Consider the following 27,459-nt stretch of genomic DNA (forward strand, 5'->3'; position numbering starts at 1 on the left):
ATTTTCATGAGATTCAGAGCTGAAAAACACACAGATCGATAACTTAAAGCTACCCACACCGGTAAATGACCTGCAATCTCCCATTCATAGGTATGCTTACTTCGGTAGATCCTGGTGCCGATCAATGGAGGCGTGATCACTCTCTGCACTGTGAGGTTGCTTTAACTCTTAGGCTATTGAATTGAGCCATAGAAAACAAGGGGCCAGTGTGCACGTCTGTGTGCATGGAGCCTAAGCATTCAGCTACATGGCAACTTTAGTTATGTAATACAAAGGTAGAAATGTTGCAGTGTGACATTGCATCTAATGATTGCCAACGTGCTCACATTGTAACCACAACAGGTTAGGCCTAGTTCACATATGCGTTCGGTATTCCATTGAGGGAGTCTGCTTGGGGACCCCCCCCAACAGGCGGTGAGCTTATGATGGCACACGGACCCCATAAACTATAATGGAGTCCATGTGTTTTCCACACGGTATCCGCACGAGTCATGCGGAGAGGAAAGTAGTTCATGAAGTACTTTACTCTCCACATGCTTTGTGTGGACACTGCGTGGAAAACACACGGACCCCATTATAGTCTATGGGGTCCAAGTGCTTTCATAAGCTCACCACTTGTCAATGCATTCAGTATTCCTTTGGAGGGAGTCTCCATGTGAACCAGGCCTTAGTATAAACCTAAACACAAATCACTTATTTGGAAACACGGGACCCATCACCCAATGGAATACACAAATGATATATTACCACATATTGCACAAGAACACAGACTGCTATAGACATAACATACATGGTCACCATTTATACTTATTACGTATGACATAAGATAAATCTAACATGCATTGGGATAAAGCAAGGACACAGAAGGGGCACAGGAGTCTATGAGGTAGTACGCTATCTACTCAACCATGGCCACATAATAGGGAGACTGCACTGGACATCCATACTGTACCTCATGGAACTTCTCAAGATGTTCATGAGAAAACTCCTGGCCACAAGAAGATCTTTATCTGATGGCATGTTCTTTGTGATAATATTCACCATTACGTGCCTCTTCCTGAGCAGCCAAGTAATAAAGGGGACAAACCAGTTTGAGATGGAGAACCGATCAAATCAATGAATTACACATGGTTTCGTAATAGCTGAGCCCCAGTTATAGTATTGCGTACAAGATAATACATCTAATTCACCAAATAGGTCACTGTGGGGGTTTTTCGGCTCCATAGCTGCACAATAACCAGCTATAACTCTACCTTGCTGCCCACATTAGCCTAGGACTTCAGGGCACCGGTTCCAGTACATCACAGTATACATGTCACTGATAGCTGGCAAATCGATCATTTGGGAAGAAGTTATCGAACCCTCCCTCCATACAAGTCTGCAGCTTCAACCTGGTGAGGGGAAAAGAAGCAGCCGCCAGACTCCTCGAGTGCCCCCATCACCATAGAACGCCATAGGCTCTATGAAATGAACAGCTTGATGTAGGGGGACGTACTGGAAATCTACAGATTTTGGACTACAGGTCAATTTACAAGGTTCAATGTTTGTACAAAGATCTGGACTTATGTCCATTAAGCATAACCAGGGAATAACAAGAGCATGATATTCTATATACGCATAAGCATCAATGCTATTTTTCTCTGCCAACAATAAGAAAACTGCTTGTTCAACATCACTCGCAGACATGGTATGTAGATGAGCGAATATTCATCCTCACATACTGCCAAAGTCACCTGCATGTAAATGGAAGCAACTTGCTATATAGTCAATGTGCACTCTTCAACAGACTGCAATATCTAATGTGTTCTAAAAGGTCTTGTTATTGGCCCCGTGATCAGCTGACAACCCTCATCCCATATAGTTTGCATCGGGTAGTTTAAAAGACTCTTTAAACAAACATGGAATGACTTGTTATGAGTCTATTGACAATTCTGGACAGAAATCTTCCCGTATAAAATGAGCTTTATTGGAGTTATCAGACACATCAGACTTGCCTTGGTGATTTGCTCTATTTCTGGGAGAGTCTGAAGACAGAGGTTGACACCTAGGGAATGAAAGCTGGGCTTGAAAATCCAAACGCCAGGAGATTCAAGATCATGGTCTGGATGAGGACAGAGATTTATGGAGAAGACATTCCCATTGTAAAATGAATGATTTCATTCCCATACTGGAGTCTTACCTGCAATATGTGCAGGAACAGTAAAAGATAGCCATATAGTACAAGGGGTTGTCCGGACCCATCAAATAAATGCTTTTATTAATAAAATGAGAAGTCATACAACTTTCTAATATATTCAAGGTTTCAATTAATTAGGGCTAGTTCACATGGGGCATGGGACTGTGTATTTTAGTCCCGATTTTGATGCGGGAAGCCGCATCAGAATAGGACCAAAATGCGCCTGCCGTGTCTTCCGACAGTCTGGGCCTAGTCCGATGGGTGCTGTGGCGAGCCGGATGCCAGGGCTGAATCAGCTGCAAAATCCGCCTGAAGAAAGGGCAGCTCGCTTCTTTTTTACGTGAGCAAAAAGGATGCTATGGGTCTACATAGACCTCAATTGTGAAGGGGCGGATTCTGAGGTGGATTCGGCATCAAAATCCGCCCCCTCTTGCCCCATGTGAACAAGCCCCTAGGGTTTTCTAGATCTTGGTTGCTGTCTCCTGAGCATTATCAATGTTTCCCTGGTGGGGTCCAAACTATTAGGATATCCTCTGATCAGTAGAATACATAGACTCTATTGGTACTAGAAGGAAACTCCTGTACTGGTTTCCTAAAGATCGGATGCTTTCGTACCAATTAATATAACATGTGCCAACAACAAAAGAAAATCCCCCACAAAAACTGTATAACATGTGCATGTACCCTACGCCTCCATGTGACTTGTTGAACAGTGGGCAGATGTTGTAACGCCTTAACATGTGTGTCAGTACTTGATGGATATGGGAGAACTTATAGCAAGGTTACACAAGTAGTAGTTATACATTGTTTATCTACCCACATGTTCCAGCAAAGGCAACCTACTGTCAGAGCTAATAAAGCATGCTGGGGATAGTAGTCCTGCGAGCGGGGAGTAAGAATCTACCAGGAAAGGAGACCGTTCATGCCTATTATAAAAACAATATATCTACTACTGCACAATAACAATGGTGTTGGCTACGTCGCGAAGAAAAGAAACACAAAAGATCTATTGTCTTGGGGTCCTCTATCGCTTACTGAAAGTTGTGGTTTAACTGTTGTGAACCAGCCCTGTATAATTGCTTCCTCTTCGTTCACCTCGGGGCAGTGGAAATGGTCCAAACACCGATTTGTACTTCTGTTTATTTGGTAATTAAATCCTGCCATCTTGTGGCCCATAGTGAGAAGTGACTGTAAACTGACTTAGTTTCAGGTTCGCCTACTCTGCCACCATGTAGAAAATGTATAATAGAAAATATATAAATCAGGTAAAAATTGTAGTTTCATTTTTTTTACTTTTTTAAAGAAAAATAATGGAATGCTGCGATATATCCGAGCTCTTCTTTAGCTCACAGTCTCATCCAACTCATGCATTGAGATTGCATGTAAGGCTGCCTTCACACGGAGTAACGCCGGGCTTGTAAAACAGCCGTACACGCGAGCGCTGCGGAAGGCTCCTGAATAGAGATGAGCAAACACTGTTCGAAACGGCCGTTTCGAATAGCACGCACCCATAGGAATGAATGGAGCCGGCCGGCACGCTGGCCTTGCCGGCGGCCGGCACGCTGGCCTTGCCGGCGGCCGGCACGCTGGCCTTGCCGGCGGCCGGCACGCTGGCCTTGCCGGCGGCCGGCACGCTGGCCTTGCCGGCGGCCGGCACGCTGGCCTTGCCGGCGGCCGGCACGCTGGCCTTGCCGGCGGCCGGCACGCTGGCCTTGCCGGCGGCCGGCACGCTGGCCTTGCCGGCGGCCGGCACGCTGGCCTTGCCGGCGGCCGGCACGCTGGCCTTGCCGGCGGCCGGCACGCTGGCCTTGCCGGCGGCCGGCACGCTGGCCTTGCCGGCGGCCGGCACGCTGGCCTTGCCGGCGGCCGGCACGCTGGCCTTGCCGGCGGCCGGCACGCTGGCCTTGCCGGCGGCCGGCACGCTGGCCTTGCCGGCGGCCGGCACGCTGGCCTTGCCGGCGGCCGGCACGCTGACCTTGCCGGCGGCCGGCACGCTGACCTTGCCGGCGGCCGGCACGCTGACCTTGCCGGCGGCCGGCACGCTGACCTTGCTCTGTGTGAAGGCAGCCTTAGGATGTAAAAGCAAGATTGACCTTCATGCCGTTCTTCAGGACTTCACATGTCCTTCAGTGAATTAACAGCTAGTTCACAAATATCAACAGTTTCCTTTCTGGGAATGCAACCCCAGATTTGGAAAATAAACTTTCTGCTTGATCTTGAAATGCCCATGATAGATAGGAACTTAATAATAGGCCACTCTCCAGATGCGCACTTATGGGCCCTCTCTACTGCCAGTGCAGAGAGTTGCTGCAAAAATTGGTGCTTCTCTGATGGACTAGACCTGGTTACGATCTACATGATTTACCATGGTCTTGAATGAAAGCAGTGGCGTAACTACCAGGGTAGCAGCAGCTGCCACAGGGCCCGGGACATTAGGGGGCCCGGTAACAGCCGCTACCCGTGTTTTTTTTTTTCTTAATAGGCCGTTACTTGCTGGAGTTACTCCAGTCGGTAATGGGACCTATTTACTTACCGATCATAGCAGGGTCCGAAATCGGTAAGTGACGGCGCAGACTCCACAAGCACTATTATTATTATACTCGGGGGTCTTTTCAGAGTATAATGATAGGAGACCCGGGAGAGGTATGGGAATATAAACACTGTTACTTTCCTCTCCGGGCTCCAGATAGGCTTAGGGCCTACTTCTCTGATTTCCCTGATGTCACATGACCGGAGCCTGCGTCCCCGGTCACGTGATGTCCCGGACGTCATTGAAGATGGCCGACACCACCGAGAAGTGCAGCGGAGCCAGGGATAGGTAAGTAACAGTGTTTTTTAGGTTTGTATCCTCCCTTGGGTCTCCGATTATTATACTCTGGGGTCTGAAAAGACCCCAGAGTATAACAATTGTTCATAGGTGTCCACACTGGAGCATAATACTGTGTGCAGGGGCCACAGTGGGGCATAATAGTGTGTGCAGGGGCCACTATGGGGCATAATAGTGTGTGCAGGGGCCACTATGGGGCATAATACTGTGTGCAGGGGCCACTATGGGGCATAATACTGTGTGCAGGGGCCACTATGGGGCATAATACTGTGTGCAGGGGCCACTATGGGGCATAATACTGTGTGCAGGGGCCACTATGGGGCATAATACTGTGTGCAGGGGCCACTATGGGGCATAATACTGTGTGAAGGGGCCTCTATGGGCATAATACTGTGTGCAGGGGCCACTGTGGGGCATAATACTGTGTGCAGGGGCCACTATGGAGCATAACACTGTGTGCAGGGGCCACTGTGGGACATAATACTGTGTGTAGGGGCCACTATGGGGCATAACACTGTGTGCAGGGGCCACTATGGGGCATAACACTGTGTGCAGGGGCCACTGTGGGACATAATACTGTGTGTAGGGGCCACTGTGGGGCATAATACTGTGTTCAGGGGCCACTATGGGGCATAATACTGTGTTCAGGGGCCACTATGGGGCATAATACTGTGTGCAGGGGCCACTATGGGGCATAATACTGAGTGTAGGGGCCACTATGGGGCATAATAGAGCGCAAAGGAATGCAGGGTCAGTCGGGTTGAGGTCTTCGGCGTTAGGAGGGAGGGCCCATGTCAAAAGTTTGTCACAGGGCACTGACATTCCTAGTTACACCACTGAATGAAAGTATTATGGTGGATTCACATGTGTCGGATTTGATTCTGGTATGGATTCCTTGCTATACTCAGAGTTAAATTCATGGACAATTCTCTTCATATGGATGCGAGTTAGACTTTAGAAACTTGGCTCACTACAGATTTTTGGATCACCTCAGGAAAAAAAAAAAAAAAAAAATGTAAAGAATCTGAAGTATCATGCTACTTATTTATGCAAATTCCACCTGGAAAAACCTGTGACAAGCTTCACCAAAATACAATGGGGCTCACTCTTGTGAGGATGTGCGGTAACATCTGCAGCAGAAAGACAAACGCCAGTCTACGATTTCTGTTGGTGGATCCTCTAGATTAAATCTAATATGTGTGACTATACTGACATACTACCACTCATGGGGAATTGTACGGTCACTAGCAGCCCGCCACCACAATAATACCAGGAAATTCAGTGGTCAGACCTGCAATGATCAGCTAATCTGCAAAGATGGAGCTACCCTGTATAAAATCGGGCCTACCCTGTATATTACATGTTTATTTTACCATAAAACCTCTCTGACCCCCCAAACCTGCAATGAAAAAGGAGAATGATCCTCTTAAAGGGGGTCCTGTCATCAATACGGCAAGAAGTTGAATATGTATTTTAGTAATTTTGTAAAGTTATGTCGTCTTGCATCAATAATTAGATTACAGTACAATCTATCCAGAAGACCACTGAATATTTAGCACCAATTTTTTTACTGACGTCTTTCCTCCCTTTATACTCTGTGGAAGCTGCTTCTTTACAAACAGACCATCCCCTTATATAACCAAAGACCACTTTTTTTAAAGGAAAGTTTTTAGTGAGAACCCATTAGAAAAGCCCACACATTGGAATCCTATACAAAGTGAGACTAGTATGGGCTAAGCTCTGGACTGCAGCAAATATGAGTGAGAACCTGGTAAAGGGCATCAGGAGAGAAAAATAACCATCACCACCCTGGAGCCCATGTCATAGTCAATGAAATCTACCACCGAGGACCCCAGCATTAATGACCACGGAGTCAATTTTACCAGAAAAATCTTGGAAATTGGGTCACGAAAGGGAATGGGCTTTATGGATACCCCAGGCCAAAAAGGGCATTCTTGGGGTGTTCCCAGATGGGCTTTAAAGATAAGATTTTGTCCTATAAAATGTCAGCAAGCATGGTCAAAGTTAGCAATGGGGAGGGGGTAATTGAAAGGTGAGTCATGGTGGGGTCTAGGAATGAAAGAAGAGCCATGCTAGGAACCAAGAACGAGAGGGGTAGCCATGTTGGGGTCCAGGAGGGAAACTATGCTGAGACCCATGATTTAAAGGGATATTTTGGTATGGACTAGGAATGTGAAGGAAACTTTGCTGAGGGCCGAGATTAAAGTCATACCGTGCTGGCGACCAAGAATGAGAGCGGGAGACATCGCGGCAGCTAGGAACAAGAGGAAAGCCATGCCAAGGACCAGGAATGATGAACTAGGAAATGTGCACTTTACCGTGGGGATAAGAAAAGTTATATGTGTGGGTTGGAGTGATGTGTGTAGTACCATGGCTATTCTATTAGTCCGGATCTAGTCCTGGTTCGGTGTAGTATGTTGATGTGATACCCATTTCTGTGTAGCATGCTGAAGTAGAAAATATCTGATTTCTAGCTCTTCCATCATTATTTGTGGGTATGGGGGAACTGTATATACTTGCAGATACAATCCTGCAATTCTGTGGATGTCTTTTTTTTTAGACCTCTCTGGGTCCTCTCAAAGAGATTTTACTGTACCTGTGAGCTCTGTTAGTCATGTATAAGAAGCATTTGGCTAAAAATAAAAATCTAGATTTTTTCTAAAGCATCTGAACGATTTTTGATTTTAATCTCCACTATGAGCAACTGGATATATCTGATGTAGGCTTCCTTCCTACCACCCAACTATCTACAGGATAGGTGATCAGTATGTGATCTGTGGGATCCTACACCTGGACCCTGCAAATATCAGCTGGTGCAGCCGCCTCTGGGTACTAGAAGCTGCTAGCGGACTGGTAATATGTGTAACTGCTCCTATTTGAGTAATAGGAACAGTGCTGCAAGTCCCTGAAAGCACCGGCTGCAGAGGACAAGGCTCCTGCACGGCTCCTATTACCTGAATAACAGCGACGCTGCACATCCTTCCCAATCCATAGTACAGATGATCGGTGCAGAGTCCAGGACCCCAACAGATCACATAATGATAACTTATATAGCAGAACTAAAAAGTCCATCACAGTAAATCTGGTCTAGGTGTTGCCAGTTATTGGTTCAGTAAATCAATTCAGAGACTGACTGAATCTAAAGAATAGGTAGCCAAGTATTTACTACAACTGAGGTCTGTGGAAGTACTTACTAGCAAGTGCTGGGCTACTAAAAGATCTAATTGGTTCCAGGATTGGGATATATGTGGCCGCTAAAGCCTACGTTATACAGTCTGTCCCTGCATGAACTATATAATGAGTTACTGCACTATGGACAGAGTGTAATTCCTGCAGTCTACTGAATGTTTTATGACCAGGGTGCACTGGGGGTTAGTAGTCTCACTCTGATATATGCAAACAAAAAAAAAAAAAGAAAAAAGTAAAATGATCCAAATTTTTCTAATGTTATCCAAGGCATTCATGTGCTCCATGTGCATACTGATGTCTGACATAACTCAGCAAAACATTATTCATCATCCATCCCCGATTATTAACTGGAAACTCTCCAAGATGGAATGACTGACTGGCTGCATGTGTACGAGGATGATAATCAGGGTCATGGAAAAACACAAGACTAAGAAAAGCAAGGGATAAAGTAGGTGGTGGTTTGTTTTTGTTTTTTTTAACACATTGCTGTCACTTTGCCATTATGTGTGTAAATTGTTATTGTTATAACTACGATAAAGCCACAATGAGTCAAAAATACCCTTATAATATCATGTATTACTTAATAGATAATGGCCCTTTCCCCATCATCTCCTATTACACAGTCAGAATCCAGAATAACCACCTTTGGCAGAGCGGACCGCTGCGAGATGTGCAGGAAGAGAGGGGATGTTGTGATGATATCACTGGGATATTGAGCCATACCGACTCCAGTGCCGTGGTCAGCTGTGCTAGGTTACGCGGTTGAGCATCCATGGCGTGAATAACCTGATCGAGGTGGTCCCACAGATTCTCGATCGAGTTCAAGTCTGGGGAATTTGCTGGCCAAGAGAGTACGGTAAACTCATCCTGGTGCTCCTCGAACCAAGCACGTACACTGCGAGATTTATGGCACGTCACATTGTGCTGCTAGTAGATGCCATCATCCTGAGGAAAAACAATTCGCATGTAGGGGTGAACCTGGTCTGCAAGGATAGATGCATACTTGTGTTGATCCATCGTGCCTTCCACAATGATGAGGCACCCAGATGGCTGATGACACGTGCCTTCTGCCATTGGTTATTTAACATTGACATCAAAAGTAGACGGTGGTCACATTAATATGACTGGACTGTGTAGAACATTTGGACCTCAGGACACTCTTACGAGCCACAGCTTAGAAACTCTGAGTATCTTTGACCCCCACCCTGTATGACTATCTATTAATAGTACATTTCTAGATAAAGATCATAAATATGGGATTGCTTGAAGGGGTTTTGTGGGCTAAAAATTCTTGTAAATTGCAGCTAAAAACTGCTCCATGTAAACCCAGCCAAATTGTTGCCTAATCCTATCTGTAACCAGCACCTTCCAAGCTACTGTACTTTTTTTTTTTGCGCTCTTCATCCAAGAGGCCTTTTATCTTTATAATATATCTACTTCGTATTTTAGCTTCAACCAGTGTAAGAACTCAGTTTGTGCTTGGGATCCAAGTCCTGTAAAGCTGGCCACAACCATTAGGCTTTCAATGGCCAAAATAGTCGATTTCAGCCATGAAAATACCATGAGTGTATACTTTAAGCAGATCAATTTAATAAAATAAAGAGAACATTCATTGTTGCCGTCAGACTTTTGCCTTTCCTGTGCTAGATATTTTTGGCAAATGGTCAACACAAAAAAAAAAAAAAAAAAAAAAAGAAATCAACCTTTTGGCATGTTCGGCAGCTTCTGGTTTATCATCAGACAACCTGCGCAGGCTTTCTGCTTCATTTATACTATACCGCCCCCGACTGGCCAGTTTAGATTTTACTGTTGATGGTGGGATCGCTCGTACAAATAATCCTTTTCTTGACTGGATGGACGCATCACGTTGTCCAAAAATCTAATGTTTATGGGCAAACTTTAGACTGCCAAAAATAACCATGTGGGATATTTTTAGCTGGTCGTCAGAGGGGTATCAGTCGATGTTTGGTATGATCATCAGCCAATCTGGGGCAGATTTATTAAGACTGTAATTTTGTCCACCAGTCTTAATAAAGCCCCCGACAAGCGCAGACCGTGGCTGATTTCCGAAGAGGCTCCATGAAGAACTGGCATAGATGACCATTAATACTCATACTAGAAAACTGATGTGAGTCATAATAAAAGTGTCAGGTCACGGCTTCCCAAATCCACATACACATGAACGAGCAAGGCGCAGAATGGGGCTTGGGGTGCACCCTGGGACCAGAAAGAACATAAACGTACACTATTCCCCCTGAAGTCTTGATATGAAAGTATTCCCATGTTATCAGACTATTAATCTATGCATATTAAGGTCCATTCAACAGCATTTAGTGGATTTTTTTCCAAATTATAGTGAAAGTTTTTTTTAAATATATCATTACATCTGATTTTGCAACCATGTAATAAGTTCAGAACAGACAATACTATACTTTTGCAGTTAACCTCAATGCAGTGGTCTCTTCTGCTTATACCTAAACACGGGGAAGTATTATTTATGGCCATCATAATGTATTAGTCCATATACCAGACAATTATTTGTATTCTAACCACAGCCAAGGCGACAGATCTGTCTATATAACACGTACTAAAGCGAATCAGGCCCAGGAATTTAGAGCTTGTTTCAAGAATCTACTCCACTCAAGAAACTATTCCAAAAATGTTATTGTACCTGGAGAGATCATGTGCTCCGCAAGGACTTTATCTTGTGTCAATTCTCCCCGGGACAAAGTGTTAATCTGGCCTTTTCTTGCCTTAAGTGTATTATAATGTCAGTTTCACATTGGCAGTCAAGTGGAAAGAGAATGAATTGATAAATGTACAATGAAGGCCGATGGAATGTAAAACAGAGACCGCTCCTGCTGCAAGGGAGAAGAACGAAGAGCCTGCCAAGGAAAACATGGCCTTAAATATTTGAGCACTTTGCAAAATGTGACCTGAATGCCAGCAGATGGCTCCGAAGCTGCTTCACTTATTGCATTAGGTAGTAATCTCCAACCTGGGGCTTATCAGATGCTGCAAAACTACAATTTCCAGCAAGCCGGGACAGCCTGATTATAATGGATGCCATTAGAAAAAGAGCTACATAATAAGAAATACTTCTAAGCTGCAATACCTGATCCAACCAACAGTGAAGAGTGGCACTGTTTCTGTTAAAATAGAAAAATAAAAACAAAAGAAAAAGATTTTTTTGCAATCTCACACCTTTAAGAGCTATGTGGGATTTCACCTTCCTTGATACGTTTTCTCTGCAGATACTGATAGCCTTCTCGTGCATGCCACTTAGTAAATCTTCTCTATTGCATCCATTTTATACTAAGCATTCATTTACATTTTGGTGTGGCCCTTTGAGTTAGTACAATCGGTAATGTGGCCCTTACTCCAGGATGCCGAGGCTGTCTTCCTAAACACTTCAGTAGGAGTAGATCTGCAGTACCGAGGCACAGCCGCTATACAGAGCATGGCGCCTTCTGGTTTTGGCAATGTCTATTTAGCTTACAATATCTGGAGGCAGATGGACCAACTGATTTGTGAGGGGTGCGGGTGGCAGACCTCCAGTGATCAGATACCGATCACCTAATCTGAGAATAGGTCATGAGTATGAAATCTGCCCAGGGGCCCAGAGAACCCCTTTAAGTCAGCCATATGCAGGAGACCATATGTTCTCTTGTTTGGCCACCAGCTGTCTTCTCTGACTTTCGTATACACATGCATGCTCTGCTGAGTAGTGCATGTGTACTGGGGAGAAAGCCGAAACGTCTGCCAAGGGTTTATCTCCTCGAGAACAAGAGTCCAATATACATCTGCCATGAATGGGCTGCTATAGACTCTCTGTAGATTCACACTAAATACACATGACCCCGCTGCTTCTTGGCAGTGTTTTTCACAGGTTCACATAAGGTTGTTTTTTTTTTTTTTTTTTTTTTTTTAAAGTACCCAAAATGCCATTACTTTGATAAAATGACTCAATCTAGGACAGATTTTTCTGTATTGCACATTTTTACCAATAATTCCATAGATTTATTTATGGGATGGTCATGTAAAATGGTTTCTTTGTATCAGTCCATAGAACACATTTCAATTTCTATCTGGCACTTTCATATAGATTGTAACTGCATATCTATGGCGTATTTTCAGAGTTCCTATGGTAACCTTCGGCACTGGCTATCTGGTGGACAATAGACTTCAGTCCTGCTTTGTCTCTACAGTAATAACAGGACAGAAGTAACTTTTAATCTTTTAATCATAATCAGCAGCGTTCTAGAGACCCGATACAAGCTTCCAGCACATACAATATAGGACTGTCCACTGTTAAAAGAATACCGTATATACTCGAGTATAAGCCGACCCGAATATAAGCCGAGGCCCCTAATTTTACCACAAAAAACTGGGAAACCTTATTGACTCGAGTATAAGCCGAGGGGGGGAAATGCAGCAGCTACAGGAAACTTTCAAAAATTAAAATGGTGGGAGTTTTTGGGTGCAGAAGGTGCTGGGGGAGGGGAGGGGGTGTTTTGGTTGTCTGTCTGCCCCTTCCCTGAGCTTGAGGACTGTTTTTTTCTTCCCCCACTTGGAATTCAGTCTGGCTGACTATAGGGTATCTGCAGTGCCTATTAACCCCTTCCCGACGGAACAGGAGCACTGCAGATCCCCTATATTCAGTAGCCCGGGCACTGTCAGACACAGGGATACCTAATGTGTATGTGTTTCACAGTCATTTTCTACTTTTGTATGTATTCTCTTAGAAAGGAGTGATTTAGAACTTTTTTTTTTTTTTTAAGTCTTTTTTTTTTTTGCACTATTTTATGGGAGATTCTGTGCATTAATATTGTGGCTGGTCGTAGACCCCCCCCCCCCCCCCCCTTACAAAAAAAAAATATTTTTTTTTTTTTTTTTGCTGACTCGAGTATAAGCCGAAGGGGGCCTTTTCAGCTCAAACACTGGGCTGAAAAATTCGGATTATACTCAAGCATATATATATATATATATATATATATATATAAATAATTTCGGCACTGATGTCTCCCCACTGTCAGATGGACACTCCTCACAACCTAACATCATCGCAAGGCTATGAAGAACACCGCCTCCCATCCCCTTGAGTTATGAGTATCACTCTTCTGACAGTGGGGAGATAGAGCCGAAAGTAATGGCACCAATATCTCCATCCCCAGGGGATATAATGGAAAAGCGAAGGGTGCACTGAATTATGCACACTGTCAACTTTCTAGCAGTATATAAAACCGCATATGAATGAGGACACAAAAGGTCCTCTTTAAATGGGCTGCCCAACCACAAATGGATTTTTTAGACTGTTGACCTATAACCAGGATAGGTCGTTAACTTGTGATTGATATTTGGGGATGCAACACTTTGACCCCTGTATTGACAGCCTTTGGGTGCCAGAAGTTACAGCAGTGGATGGGGAGTACAGATTACTTTCCTGCTTGTAACCCTCTCTGAGCATAAAGTTCAGGCTTGTAAATCCGGACAACACATGGACTGAGTTTCAAAGATACGAAATTGCAAAAATCCCAAGATCTTCAGATAAGATCTTCATGTACAATGAAAAACAAACAAAAAAAACTGGATCGAGTATGGCTTGTTTGGAAGAGCTGTTAGGAGATGGCGGCATGACTTGAAGCTTAAAGGGGTTGGCCACTTTCAGACCAATATTGACAAACAAATGTACCATAAAAAGATATGCAATTTTCCAATATACTTTCTGTATCAATTGCTCCCGGTTTTCTAGATTTCGGCTTGCTGTTATTCATTCTGTTACTTCTAGAGGATAAAACTCTGACCATGTGATTTACGGTCCATGGTCATGTGATGAGGGGGAATACATTTGGAATGGCTTTTCCATTTTTGGCTTCAGTTTTGATAAAATAACAATGAAAAGGTAAAATCTATTGTGTTGAAGTTGTATTTACCTAATTGTAAGATCGTCTAAGAAAAAGGGGAGGGGGGGGGGTTTCGCATAAAGCTTGAATGGTCCCGATCCAGAAGTTACCACCCTTATTTACGCCAGACAGTAGTCTAACATTGGAAACAATTATTTGCATTAGACATTCAAACAATAGTCCACATAAATGGTCAAATTCGGTTATTCTGGGCGACTTCTATAAGGTGTATGTTTGGCCCTACGATACGAGTAAGCAGGTGCCATCTGCAACACATTTCTACATCTTAGAGACCAATGAAAGAAGAATTAAGCTAATACACAGAAGACTAATGCAACAAATAAAGAATATAAAGCCAAACATGAATACAGTGGCATAACAATCGTTGTCACAGGGTGTGTGACCGCAATTGGGCACAGAGGAATGGGTCCTGGACCAGCCGGGGCCCTTTCCAATAGATGCCAACCCAGGCAAGGTGGCTAAAAGTAAAAAAATAAAAAACTTATCCTCACTTCTCCTGGGCTCAGCATCCTCTCCGGTGCTCTTCTGGTCTTTGACTGAGGTCCAATCACAGGCCCAGCAGTGACGATTGGAGCACGTACCCTCAGTCGCCAGACAGAAGAGGACGAAGGAAGATATGAAAGACAAACAAACGAAGTGAGGATGCCCAGGAGAGGTGAGATAGAGGAGTATAAGTATGTTATTTTTCATCACTTTCCCTGTGCTTCTACTTATTATACTCTGGGGTCTGAGCACCGGCTCTGGGTGGGGGGAGGCTCTTGGGAGCATATAACACTGTGTGGGGGCCACTGTGAGCATATAATACTGTGTGGGGGCCACTGAGGAGCATATAATACTGTGTGGGGGCCACTGTGGAGCATATAGTACTGTGTGGGGGCCACTGTCAGAATATAATACTGTGTGGGGCCACTGTTAGCATATAATACTGTATGGGGGCCACTGTGGAGCATATAATACTGGGTGAGGGCCACTGTGGAGCATATAGTACTGTGTGGGGGCCACTGTCAGCATATAATACTGTGTGGGGCCACTGTTAGCATATAATACTGTATGGGGGCCACTGTGGAGCATATAATACTGGGTGAGGGCCACTGAGCATATAATACTGTGTGGGGGCCACTGTGGAGCATATAATACTGTGTGGAGGCCACTGTTAGTATTTAATACTGTATGGGGGCCACTGTGGCGCATATAATACTGTATGGGGGCCACTGTGGAGCATATAATACTGTATGGGGGCCACTGTGGCACATATAATACTGTATGGGGGCCACTGTGGAGCATATAATACTGTATGGGGGACACTGTGGCGCATATAATACTGTATGGGGGCCACTGTGGAGCATATAATACTGTATGGGGGCCACTGTGGAGCATATAATACTGTGCGGGGGCCACTGCAAAGCATACATTGCCATGTGGGTGCCTCTCTGGAGGATACACACAGAACTCCACAGACAACCTCCAAGAGACAGGCTTCATTCCCATAACCATGATCAGAGAGACTGTCTCTGAGGTTAGAAACCATTGCATTGTTGCCAGCCAGGTCATACAAAGAGAATCCCTGTGTAATTTAGCTGTTGCTGACAGGAAGTCTAGTGCAAATACTGTACAAGGCCACTAAACACCTTTTTATGTCTATTTGTAAACCTGGACCAACCATAGGGCAGTTTCCTAAATCCTCTTGTAAAACATTACTTAAGTGTACATTCAGCAGCACATTTAGTAAAGCAAATTCATAAAAATATTTTGGCACATATGGTGGGGTTTGCTCAAAATCTGCAGGGAAATGTGAATCTGCTGTAGACATCACACTACAAAACTTTCCTCTACACTATATGACTGGTCTGACCTGGCATACGCTGTTTTTGCCCTTGGCTTTATGAATTTTGTATAAGTTGTGTTCCCTAAATATCACTTGTCATTTATAGCTTTGCTGTCTTTTTACTGTATGTGACAAAGGGGCCTCTGGGCGACTACCACCTCTAGACCCCCTATTAGATACAACATGTCCCTGCCGGCCTTCACACTACACGAAGACCAGAAGAGACAAGAATGAAAAACTATTGGATATTAATACGGTTACATGAGCAGCTAAAGTTTCTCAACCATTATATGATGTGTCATTATACTCATATTTACTACTTTATAGCATGTGCTTATTCATATATCCATACCTCCCACCCGTCCCGGATTCTGGGGGACATTCCCTGATTTGGTTTCCTGTCCCACAGTCCTGGTCGGCGGGAGGTAAGCTCCAGTTTCAACTCATCTGCGTCCGGGGATGAGTAAAGCAGGAGCTGTCACAGCTTAGCTCCTGCTTTACCACTGCAATTTGGTTCCCGGAGGTGTAGGCGCGATGTGATGATGTCACTCACATCGCACCTACAACTCTGTGAGTGAGACTGTGGAGAGAGCTGCGGGGGAGCGAGGGAAAGGTGAGTATCAGTGTTTTTTGTGTTAAACATTGAGGGGAAACATAATGAAGGGGGACCATGAAACTAGGGCCAGATGAGGGAGGGGGGGGGGACGATGACATGAAACTGGGGGCAGAGATGGAGGGGGGGGCATGAAACTGGGAGCAGATGAAAGGGGGGGGAGAACGACATGAAACTGGGGCAGAGATGGAGGTGGGGCATGAAACTGGGGAAGAAATGGAGGGGAGGCATATAATTTACAGGTGACTATAGGGGGATTATACTGTGTGGGGGGCACATGAAAAATGAATAAGAATGGGTGGAGTCAACATAAAAGTGGGTGGAGCTAAATTTTCCACGGCACGTGCAACACGCCGCACATTTTGTCCCTCTATCTGTTCTTCGAAAGTTGAATGGTATGTATATCTGTCACAATCCATGTATATGACCGGTCTATGAACACACAGCACTCAAAAAGTTGAATTTCACTTATTGGACAGTGTAGGGGTATGTTCACACCTGCATTGTTTAATTTGTTCCAGTGATGGACAACAATGGATCCCACTGACTGCTTGTAGGACTGAAGGACTGTGTGCAGCCTCCGATGCAGATACAGACTTACTCTGAATGTCAAACTATTCTTGTCGACCAAACCAACAGAACCCCAATAAATAAAGTGATGTTGATATGGACACGATACACGGCTAAGGCCAGAAAAAGCAATTTTGCAGTGAATTCACACCAAAGCCACATTAAAACAACACCCACATGTGTTGTAGTGTGAACTATCCCAAATTTTGTTGCAGATTGCATACTGAAAATCTGCAACAAATCTGACATTTTTCAAAGTACCCTAAAATCCCATTCACTCAAATTCATCATTTGTTGGGTGTCCACGATCCATAAAGTAATGGGACAGTCACTATTTTTCATGCATCAGTGTCGGGTCCCCTTTTCACAAACTTTCATGTGACTGGGCTTGTGGAAAATAACAGGACATAAAGCTATGAACCCCCCGACCCACCACCACCAAAACATGCAGTTGTCAAAGAAGCAGTTCTCGTCTGTTTATGTAACTTCTTTAAGAAATAGCTTCATTTCAGTAGAACAAGTAAGATCCAAGATCAGGAGAATGGACCTCCTCAGTACTAGTGTAACCTGTCTGGAGACCACACAAGTACTGCCAACCTGTGCCAGCCCAGAGGAATGTGCTGCTGAGCATTTACTGCACACAAAGGTGTTTGGGAAACAGCAAAGTCGTTCAGATCTGATTTCTCAGGGCTATCTAAGCGTTTCCTGCCAAATGGGCACAGAACACATGGTCAGGGGACAGGAGACCCTACCCCAGATGTCATTCAGTTCCAAACTGAAATCAATTCCTCCATAGATCAATGCAAACCTATAAGTTATTTTCAGATGCCCATACCAAGTACTAGTAGTATGACCCTAATACTGTGAACAAGTCCTGTTTCTCTCCGCCGCCCTGGGTCTACCAGTCATTGCCTTGGCACACTGTAGACACTTTTGGCACTAGTATGACGTTTTGGTATCTCATTCTCATTGTAAATATACAGGATAGGTGACCCGTGGATAGGTGTGGGACCCGTGGATTGGATGCCCACCAATAACACGAAAAGGGGACCTGAGAAGCTCCATTCTAAGTCTTAGACTGACAAAGTGAGCAGAGCTCTGTACTTGACTATAAAACTCAGACATACAGTATAAAAGAAAGTTCTTAAACCACAGATCATAATACAGCAATACAGAAGACAAAACAATAAAAAGCAAGATATAAACATACATACAGCATAGAGCACAGATGTAACATATAGTATAAATGTGTAACAATGTATCTATTACTTACTGTTGCAGTCTCACAGCCATATACATAGGGCCGCTGAGCCCTGGGACTGTAGGTGAATGCTATATACACACAGTGCTGCCGCTGCTTACTACATGGGACTTGTTATGAAGCTCCTGTGGTCCACAGAGACTAGACCGGTCCTACCTTGACAATGGAACATTCCATTAATATGGGGAGAACAGGAATTTCCCATGTGAACAAAGCATTTTAAGAGCACTGAAACTACTTTAGTGCATAGCAAAGCAGCTCCATTTGTAGCCCGGTGACACCTGTCGCTCCCAAAAAGTGACCCATCATTGTTAACCCTAATGAAGCTGCTAAATGCAAAGGATGACAAAGCACACCCCCTGCTGGCGTGTGACCTCACAGTAGCTTCTGGGGCTGCTAATCCTGGCCATTGTCTAAGCCTATTGGATATAATAAGCCTAACAAAGCAAAGAGAGTGTACCTGAGGAGAGACTGGGTCGAGCCCCCACAGATCCCGGGTGTCAGGGCGAGAGGACAGGGCTGCAAACTCTACAGCACACACAAATACAGGATCTGTACTTTATACACTTTTTTTTGTTGTTGACCTTGTTTTACAGACCTTAGTAAGAAAACACAGCCGGGTCATCCACAGTGACCATAGCCTAGCCTTAGAGAGAACCTTTCATCACCTCCACCAAGTCCAGCTCTTTGTATCAATTAATAGGCTGTTCCACTGATTTTGACACAATTATAATTTTTCCTCTAGCCCCCACCGTTCCCCAGTAATCAATGCAGTTAGTTTCAGTGCCTGATATACTATTTAGTCTCTGTACTGTCAGGTGGGCGGTGCCAGGCAGGAGCAGATAAGGGGTGCGATTCTGAGCTCTGACATTGGCTGCCTCTGATTGGAGTCACACCCCCTGCCTGACACCGCCCACCTGACATTGCAGAGCTTACATAGCACATCAAATGTGTATATGCATTATGTGTGTTTAACAGCAGATTATGTCCTTTCACAACAGAGGATTGGACATATTGAAACGTCATGCCCGACCATTATTTTTCTCAACATCTCCTAATGTAACAGTACTACACATGCATGGCCCTCATTGCATTTTAAAGAGGACCTTCCACCACCTCCACTCATTCAAGTTCTTAGCATCTGTAAATAGTTGCCGCTCCACTGATTCCAGCACAGTTGGAATTTTCTCTCTAGTCCCCACCATTCCTGAGCAATATGTGCAATTAAGTTTTGGCACCTAAAATGCCATTTAAGCTCTGTAATGTCAGAAGGGCAGTGTCAGGCAGGGGGTGTGATACAGAGTACCAGGTAGCCAGTGTCAGAACTCAGAATCACACCCCTTGTTAGCTCCTGTCTGACACCGCCCTCCTGACATACTGATAATGTGACTGGAGCAGTGTGCACACATGTACACTACCACTTCATTTACACGGGGGACTTGGAGACCCCCATTGTCCTAATCAGTATGGTCTGAATGGACAGACCCTCAGCAATAATACATTTATTACCTATCCTGTGTATGGGTGACAAATGTCTATAGGTGAAAACATTCAATCTAATGTGCATGGACACCTTAAAGGGGTTGTCTACAGCAGTGGTCCCCAACTTTATTCTGCCGGGGGGTGGGGGGGGGTGGGTGGCTCTATTACTATAATAGTGCCCCATTACCTGTGGGGATGGGGGCTATTACCTGTGGTGGGCACCATTACAGCAATAATGCCCCCTGCTGCACTATTACAGCTAAATTGCCCCTTTCCACAATTCGTAGCATTACCTGTGAGGAGGGGGGCTGTTAATAACTGAGGATGGCATTATAACTGTAATAGGGCACTATTAAAGTAAGTGTTATTAATAGTTATTAATTATACTTACCCGGTCACTTATGCAGTTCTCCAGGGATCTGTCCTTGCACACAGGGTGTGTGTGCATCTTCCGTTCCCCGGCCCAAGTGGCACCAAAGTGAAGTTTCCAGGAGTAACATAGAATATGCAGACATCTTGTGTGTCAGAACAGATCCCGGCAGCTGCATTAATACTAGGTAGATGGAAAGTGATTTCTTGGTGTAGGCTACATCAGCAAAGCACTCTCTAAATCAGGTTGTGTACCAGGTGTCTGCCGATGCTCCTATGCTATGTATTACACGCAGCATACACTTCAGCGACACCCAGAAGTCAAACAGATCCCTGATGACCGGGCCGGCCCGCCACCAAGTGATAAACAGCCCGGTACTGGTCCATGGCCTGGTGGTTGGGACCTCTGGTCTACAATGTAAGTGTCAGATCACAGGGGGTCGGTCTGACCAATGGGTTCCCCAGTAATCAAGAAAACGGGGGACTTTTGAATTCCTGAAGCAGAATTTTTGTGAATCTAGCTGAAGTCTATATTCACACGACTAAGCTGAGACTCGACCAGGTGACTGCAGAACCCATACTGCACCCATTTCATTCAATGGATGAATAGGGTCAGTGAAAACAGTGCCGCTTGTCCAAGCCTTGAACAAAACAGTGCATGTGTTTTTTTTTGTTTTTTTTTCAGGGATCATGGGTGCCACAGGCCAATGAACTCAGGTGTTCAGGCTTTTGATGCTGTGTTCAGCCAGAAATCCACGCCTGGTTTTGGCTTCAAAAATGATTAAAAAACTGAATGGGAGAAGAATTGGTATGAATGATTATTGGCCTGGTTGTGTTGCATGTTTATAGACAGCCTAGAGCGCCCCCTGTCACACTGAGATGCATTTTACCTCTTATGTATAATCATTGCTTTCGGGAAATGCTCTCAGAACAGCAGTACACCGATACATGCAATAAAGCTACTGAAAAGTGATGTACTGCATATCTCTATGACGCCACTAGGGGGAGTGCAACAAATGCGCATTTCACAAATAACCATGTATTAAAAGAAAAAGATTGTAGAGTTTAGGATTTCTCTTCTGTTTTTATCACAGTGTGATTTGCAGTACTGTAGTTAAGTCACAGCATCATGTGAATTGTTACCAACGTGCTAATTAGGAATGAAAGGGATTGTAGACTCGGTCGCTCCATTAGGTACTTACTGGGCAATGTATGGCAGACTGGTTTATGGTTCTGTTCTCACGTGTTTAGGCCGGCCGCAGGATTACTACAGCATGGCATGTGGTGTTAGCCATTAACAGGGGGCTTGGTAACTTGGTCAGCTTTGGAAAAGCTGGATGACAAGCCCTCTCCAAGCTATAATGATCGTTATACTGCTTGTCACCCAACTTTCCCTGAGGCAGAAAACCGTGAACTAAGAGGGAACTCGAAGGAACTCACATATGGAGTTCACCCAGTTAGAAAAATACAGAAAAAACTGTTTGTGCATATGTACAGAGCTCTGCATGGTATATATTCTATATAGTATACATATACTAGGGCTACATGGCAACTTTGACCCTGACTGTTCTTGTCAAAGATCTCCATGTCGCCCTGTGACTCTTACAGTAATGTAAGTGAATACAATTGGTTGCTATTACAATTATTTCTCGCGTAGATGAACATACAGGCCACTTGAACCTTTTAATTTTTTTTTTTGTAACAAAGTCGCAGTTGCAATACACTCCGGTCATAGCGCAAATCCATTCACTTACATTAGTTAAGGAGTTGCAGGCCGGGGCCAGTTTTACATCTGTGTTCGGGTCATTCCGTTCCCCTATCCGCAGCACTTTGCTCTCTCTGCATTTTTCGTGCGGAAACCGCACAGATCCTATTATAGTCTATGGGGTCCGCTGGTAACCTAAGGTAACTGCTTTTTTATGTAGATTAGGTTTCTGTTCGGGGGGTCCCCAAGCAGAGCCCCGAACGCAGATGTGAATTGTGCCTGACACTGAGTGATCTTTGCTCATAAAACAGGACAGGCGTTGTGGCTAAAGTCTATAGGTAGTCTTAAAAAGGTTGCCCAGGCAAAATAAAATAAAATAAAAATATCATGCTCACCTGTTGGGTGTCCTCCAAGCACGTTCTGGTCAGTTGTCTTCTCAAGGTGATACTCCTTGCTATTTGAGAAGTCCTGCATCCCTTCCACCCAATCTGCAGCCTCAGTGGCATCAGGATGAGACGCCAGGACGTCATAGGTAGAGACGTCACCGATGCGCCGGAGACAATAACGGACCCGCAGGACAAGACCGCGTTAGAAGGCATCGGAGCAGTGGGGAAAGGAGAGTATAATTTTTTTCCTTCCACCTCCCCAGCCTATGTAAACAGAAAATCTTTGTCCGGACAACCCCTTTAAGGCCAAACTCAAATAGGAATCTAAATTGATATACAATTTTAGCTTTTGGTGAGCTCACTTGTTTTAAAGAATACCTGAAAGGTTAAGAGTCTGTTTACTATGTTTATAGTAACGCCACATGTTCTTCGAGACTGCAACGATCCCGGCACAAGTAACCGCCTTGCACTCAAAGCCAGTGGCCGAGTCCCTTGCTTGCTTCGGAAGTATTCCGGCATTGTTCTGCTACCTGCTGATTTCCTGCACCTCAGTTTTGCCTATCAGCATCTGTGTGATCAAACACCTGCCCTCACTTCCTGCAATCTGTCTCCAGATCTCTGTTGCTAGAGACGGACTTAACCTATGAACAGGACAGCAATTAAGGCAGTAGTGGGATTTCTAAAACTGCAAAATGTTTATAATAAATAGATTTACCGCCGTTTTGTTGTTTATCGCATGGTCTATCAAAAGAGAACCTGATGTAATGAAAAAAAAAGAACAAAAACCTAAAAAACTAGCAAACAAAAAGATAAGGGAAATCTAATGCAACCACTGCAGAATGTCAGGAGCTTACACAGAAGTATTCCATTATCCTGGGGCCACACGGTGGCTCAGTGGTTAGCACTGCAGCCTTGCAGCGCTGGAGTCCTGGTGTTCAAATCCCGCCAAGGGCATAAAACCATCTGCAAGGAGTTTGTATGTTCTCCCCGTGTTTGCGTGGATTTCCATCCCATATTCCAAAAAAAGACATGCTGATAGGAAAAAATGTACATTGTGAGTTCTATGTGGGGCTCACAATCTACATTAAAAAAAAAAAAAAAAAAAAAGAAGTATTCCATTATCCTGCCATTTCTATTTGGCTTTCTTTGTGCATATGTTCTGGGAGTGAACGCCTAGAAATTCTGAGTCTGATCCACAGATCTCACCCAGCAAAGACATAATGAAAATAAGCACTAGGATAAAGGTGCAGCCCTGCTGGCTCTGCTGTCCCGGGGTTATCAGGATCCAGTGGGTACAGGAATGCAGGGTATTTATTGGCGTTAGACATCCGCACTAGTGTGCCTTTAAACTGCACACAAAGGACCTACTGAACAGGAAAACTTCACGCTCCTGCTGAAGAATTAATTTGGGCTTTTAGCCCTATTAGCAAAGAGGTGATGGAATGTGGAGATACCAGCGGGTACAGTCACTGGTATAAAACCAACAGCGCCAGGGAAATCGAATGCTAAAGCCCTGATGCAAAATCCTCTAGGGATATACAAATCATGCAAGAGCCATAGACAATGTAATACAGGTATGAAAGGGGCAAATAGACAAATGCTGAGCTCAGTTATCTGCGTCAGTCCCATAGACTGTGAATGGAGCGATACTGTGCAGGCATTACACAGGCAACAGGTCAGAAGTTGTAAGAATTATATTATAATGTACAGATACCTATAATTATGCCATTTTAGTTAGTGTTTTTCTTTGTATATGGGGGTTTCCTGGCCCATAAAGCAACCTAAGGAAAAAATACCATATTTAGAGCTTTTACACTCAACAGTTTTTCACGGCCATGTGCTAGCACTCTTTTTTATGGACTGCACATAGACCCATACAAATTGGAGGATTTACTCACATGGCCGTTTTTTTTGTTTTAGTCTGATCCATTAAATAATAGAACATGTCACTCCTCAGATTGGAGCTCTGAACCCCCCCTGCCTGACACCGCCCGCCTGTCATTAGAGAGCTTAAAAGGATCCTATAATTAAAATCAATTTTTTTTGTCCCTAACACGTAGGAATAGCTTTAAGAAAGACTATTCTTCTCCTACCTTCAGATGTCTTCTCCGCGCCACCGTTCCGTAGAAATCCCGTTTTTTGCCAGTATGCAAATGAGTTCTCTCGCAGCACTGGGGGCATCCCCAATGCTGCCAGAGAGCTTTGCAGCACCGCCTCCATCTTCTTCAAGAATGGGTCTTCCTCCAGGGGTTGGCTTCAAACTTCTAGGCTTTGGGCCTAGGGCAAAGCCGACTGCGCATGCCCACCGGCCACAAGCAAATGGCTGCTTACACAGTATTGTAAGCAGCCATTTTCTTGTGGCCGGCAGGTATGCACAGTCGGCTTTGCCCTAGGCCTACAAGTTTGAAGCCACCGCCGGAAGAAGACGCGTAAAGAGGACGTTCCTGAAGAAGATGGAGGCGGCGCCTCCTTTCGGGATTTTTACCGAAAAGCGGCGTGGAGAAGACATCTAAAGGTAGGAGAAGAATAGCTTTTCTTAAGGCTATTCTGACATGTTAGTGAGAAAAAATTGAGTTTAATGATAGGATCCCTTTAAATACCACATCAGGCACCAAAACAAATTATGCTTGTTGCTCAGGAATGGTGGGGGCTAGAGGGAAAATTCCTGGATGCTGGATTCAGTACTACGGTGCCTATTAACAGATTATAACTAGAACTTTATTTGGTGGAGGTGGTGAAAGGTCCTCTTAGAGCTAAAGCACCACATAGTGAGCCAAAGCATAAAAACACTACGAAAAAAACCTGTGGCGGAAACGCATTGCAGTGTTTTCCAGAGAATTCCTGCAAAGTTTTCCTCTGCTGATTTTCTGTCCCTATTAGATCTATACGGAAAAAACAAGCAAGATCCAAGTCCCCTGCATACTCTGTACGTTCGGGTCAAGCTGTGAGTTTTGGATTTCGCAGAATACAGCAACTAAACTACATGAAGGGGCATGAAAAGGGCCAGGAGGCAGCAGTCTCAGTATGACGCTGCTGTGCTCGGAGAACTCTTTATTTATTTAGCTTAATTTTATTCTGCAGCACTTCACAGACATTGTTAGTTACTGTCCCATATAGGACTCACAATGTATATTCCCTGTCAGTATGTCTATGGAGTGTGGAAGGAAAGTGGAGTACCTGAGGGAAACCCACGCAAACATAGGGGGAACATACAAACTCCTTGCAGATGTTGTCCTTGGCGGAATTAGATCCTAGGACATCAGTGCTACATGGCTGCAATGCTAACCACTGAGTCACAGTATTGAGACTTTCAGACATTAGACTGTGGGCCTACATAACGACCACATGGTTCTCTGGAGGGCAAGTAATTTATTAAAAAAAAAAAAAAAAAAAAAAAGCCCAGTAATAAAAACAAGTAAATACATAGATATTACATAAAACAAACCGCGGTATTTGCGGCCGTGAAGTATTAACAAGAATTCCTGTTTTTCTTTGCTTGGTGCTACTATCTTATTAGTAGGAAGCTGCGCTCAGCCTTCCCAAAAAAGAAATCTATTATTTGTCACCGGAAGCCTGCGAGTCTGAACATCGCTGTAGATTAGGCACAATGATCTACTTCCACTAGAAATATATATACGCTCATAGAATCCAGGGCAGGGTTTACCAATGTGTATATTAAATGCTTTATTGAAAGTAATATAATCTGAATTTGGTTAAAAAAAATAAATTACAATAAAAGGTTTGGAATGGTTGCTGCTTATGCTAGGCCTTGTCCATGTAGGTTATAAACCCAGCACTAAAGGTTTTCTTTTATTTTTTTTCCTCTAATGGTAGAAAAGGTAAAAAGTGGACTGAAATGAGGTTGAGTAGGAAAAAGGAGACAATTTGGACACCAGTGTGGAAAAGCTTGGTGGTTGTTCAACCTTTTATCTTGAAGAAGGGCTTCATAAGGCTGTGTTCACATTAGTGTCAGAAGCTCCACAATGAAGAAAACAGCAGTGTTACCATTTGTCCCTGTTATAAGTCAACAGGATCTATCCAGAGCCGTTGGTGCCAAATGACACATTGAGCAGAGCCTGTGGTTCTTCTTTATAAGCGGAAGCCATGATTTTACGCTAGGTGTGCGCTTGTGTTTGGTGTCCGCCGCTGCTAAACCGTTTAAAAAAAAACTGTTTTGTCCAAAAAGGATCCCAAACAGTTAGGGGGCATTCACCATCAGCAGTGTCTGTAGCTATCGTCCATTGCAAGATTTTAACAATGGAAACAAGCTGAACCATCGCAAATCCGTTAAAATTTCCATTCATTTCAATGGGAATTTATATTGTGTCCATTAGAGTCCGTTTACACACAATCAGTCAGAAATCTTTTTTTTTTTTTCCAGCGGACAACAAATTCTACACGCAGGACTTTTCTGTCCGTTAGAAAAACTGGACGGCAAGTGTCTTATTTTTTTTTTTTTTTTTTTTTTTTTAACATTGAAGACTATGGGCAACAGAATTATAACTGACAGTAACCTATAGCCATCAGTTACTGTCCGTTATTTTGTGTCTGTTTTTCTGTGCCTGCTCAGAAAGCAGAAACAACACACAAAAAAACCCAGCAGGATTAAAAAAAAAAAACTGACAGTAACGGACCCTAATGACACTAGTATGTCCGTTTTTTTTTTGTTTTAATCGATCCATGAAATGGATCAGCTAAGAAAAAAACGGACACTTTAACATCAGTAAGGGAGCGTTCACACTACCGTCTGTGTCCAACAGGTAGTGTCCGCTCCTAGTGTCCGCTCAAAATCTCTCACAGACATTAGAAGCGGACACTAGCTGTGTCCGTGACACCTGTCATTTATTTAAATGGGCATCGGGTGCGTTCTTTTGCACTCCGTGCCCTTCCTTCACTGTCCGCAAGTAAAGATGTCCGACTTTTCAAGCGGCAGAAAAACCCGACATGTAGTCATGGGGTGTCAGTAAAATAAAAACTGACCTTTACGCTTGTGTCCGCTTTTGACAAATCCATTCCCCTTCTTCATTATAAGCAAACACGAAAAAACAGATTGCAAAACAAACACAAACGGATTACTATGCGTTATTAATCCGCCTTCTATAGACCTCATT

At 44.1% G+C, this 27,459-nt stretch overlaps 1 protein-coding gene across 2 annotated transcripts in view; it reads right to left on the reverse strand.

Moving 5' to 3' along the window:
- Positions 1-27,459, reverse strand: part of SHROOM2 (shroom family member 2) — a 144,271-nt gene that overhangs the window by 61,320 nt on the left and 55,492 nt on the right. Inside the window, exon 3 of one of the 2 annotated variants that reach the window (XM_075263645.1) lies at positions 953-1,057. The exons of the other annotated variant lie outside the window; for it this stretch is intronic. Within the exon in view, the coding sequence (XP_075119746.1) occupies positions 953-1,057 (105 nt within the window). The remainder of the gene's footprint in view (positions 1-952; positions 1,058-27,459) is intronic. 2 annotated transcript variants of the gene reach the window in all.

This window comes from Leptodactylus fuscus, chromosome 2 (assembly GCF_031893055.1).
Source record: "Leptodactylus fuscus isolate aLepFus1 chromosome 2, aLepFus1.hap2, whole genome shotgun sequence".
NCBI lineage: Eukaryota > Metazoa > Chordata > Amphibia > Anura > Leptodactylidae > Leptodactylus > Leptodactylus fuscus.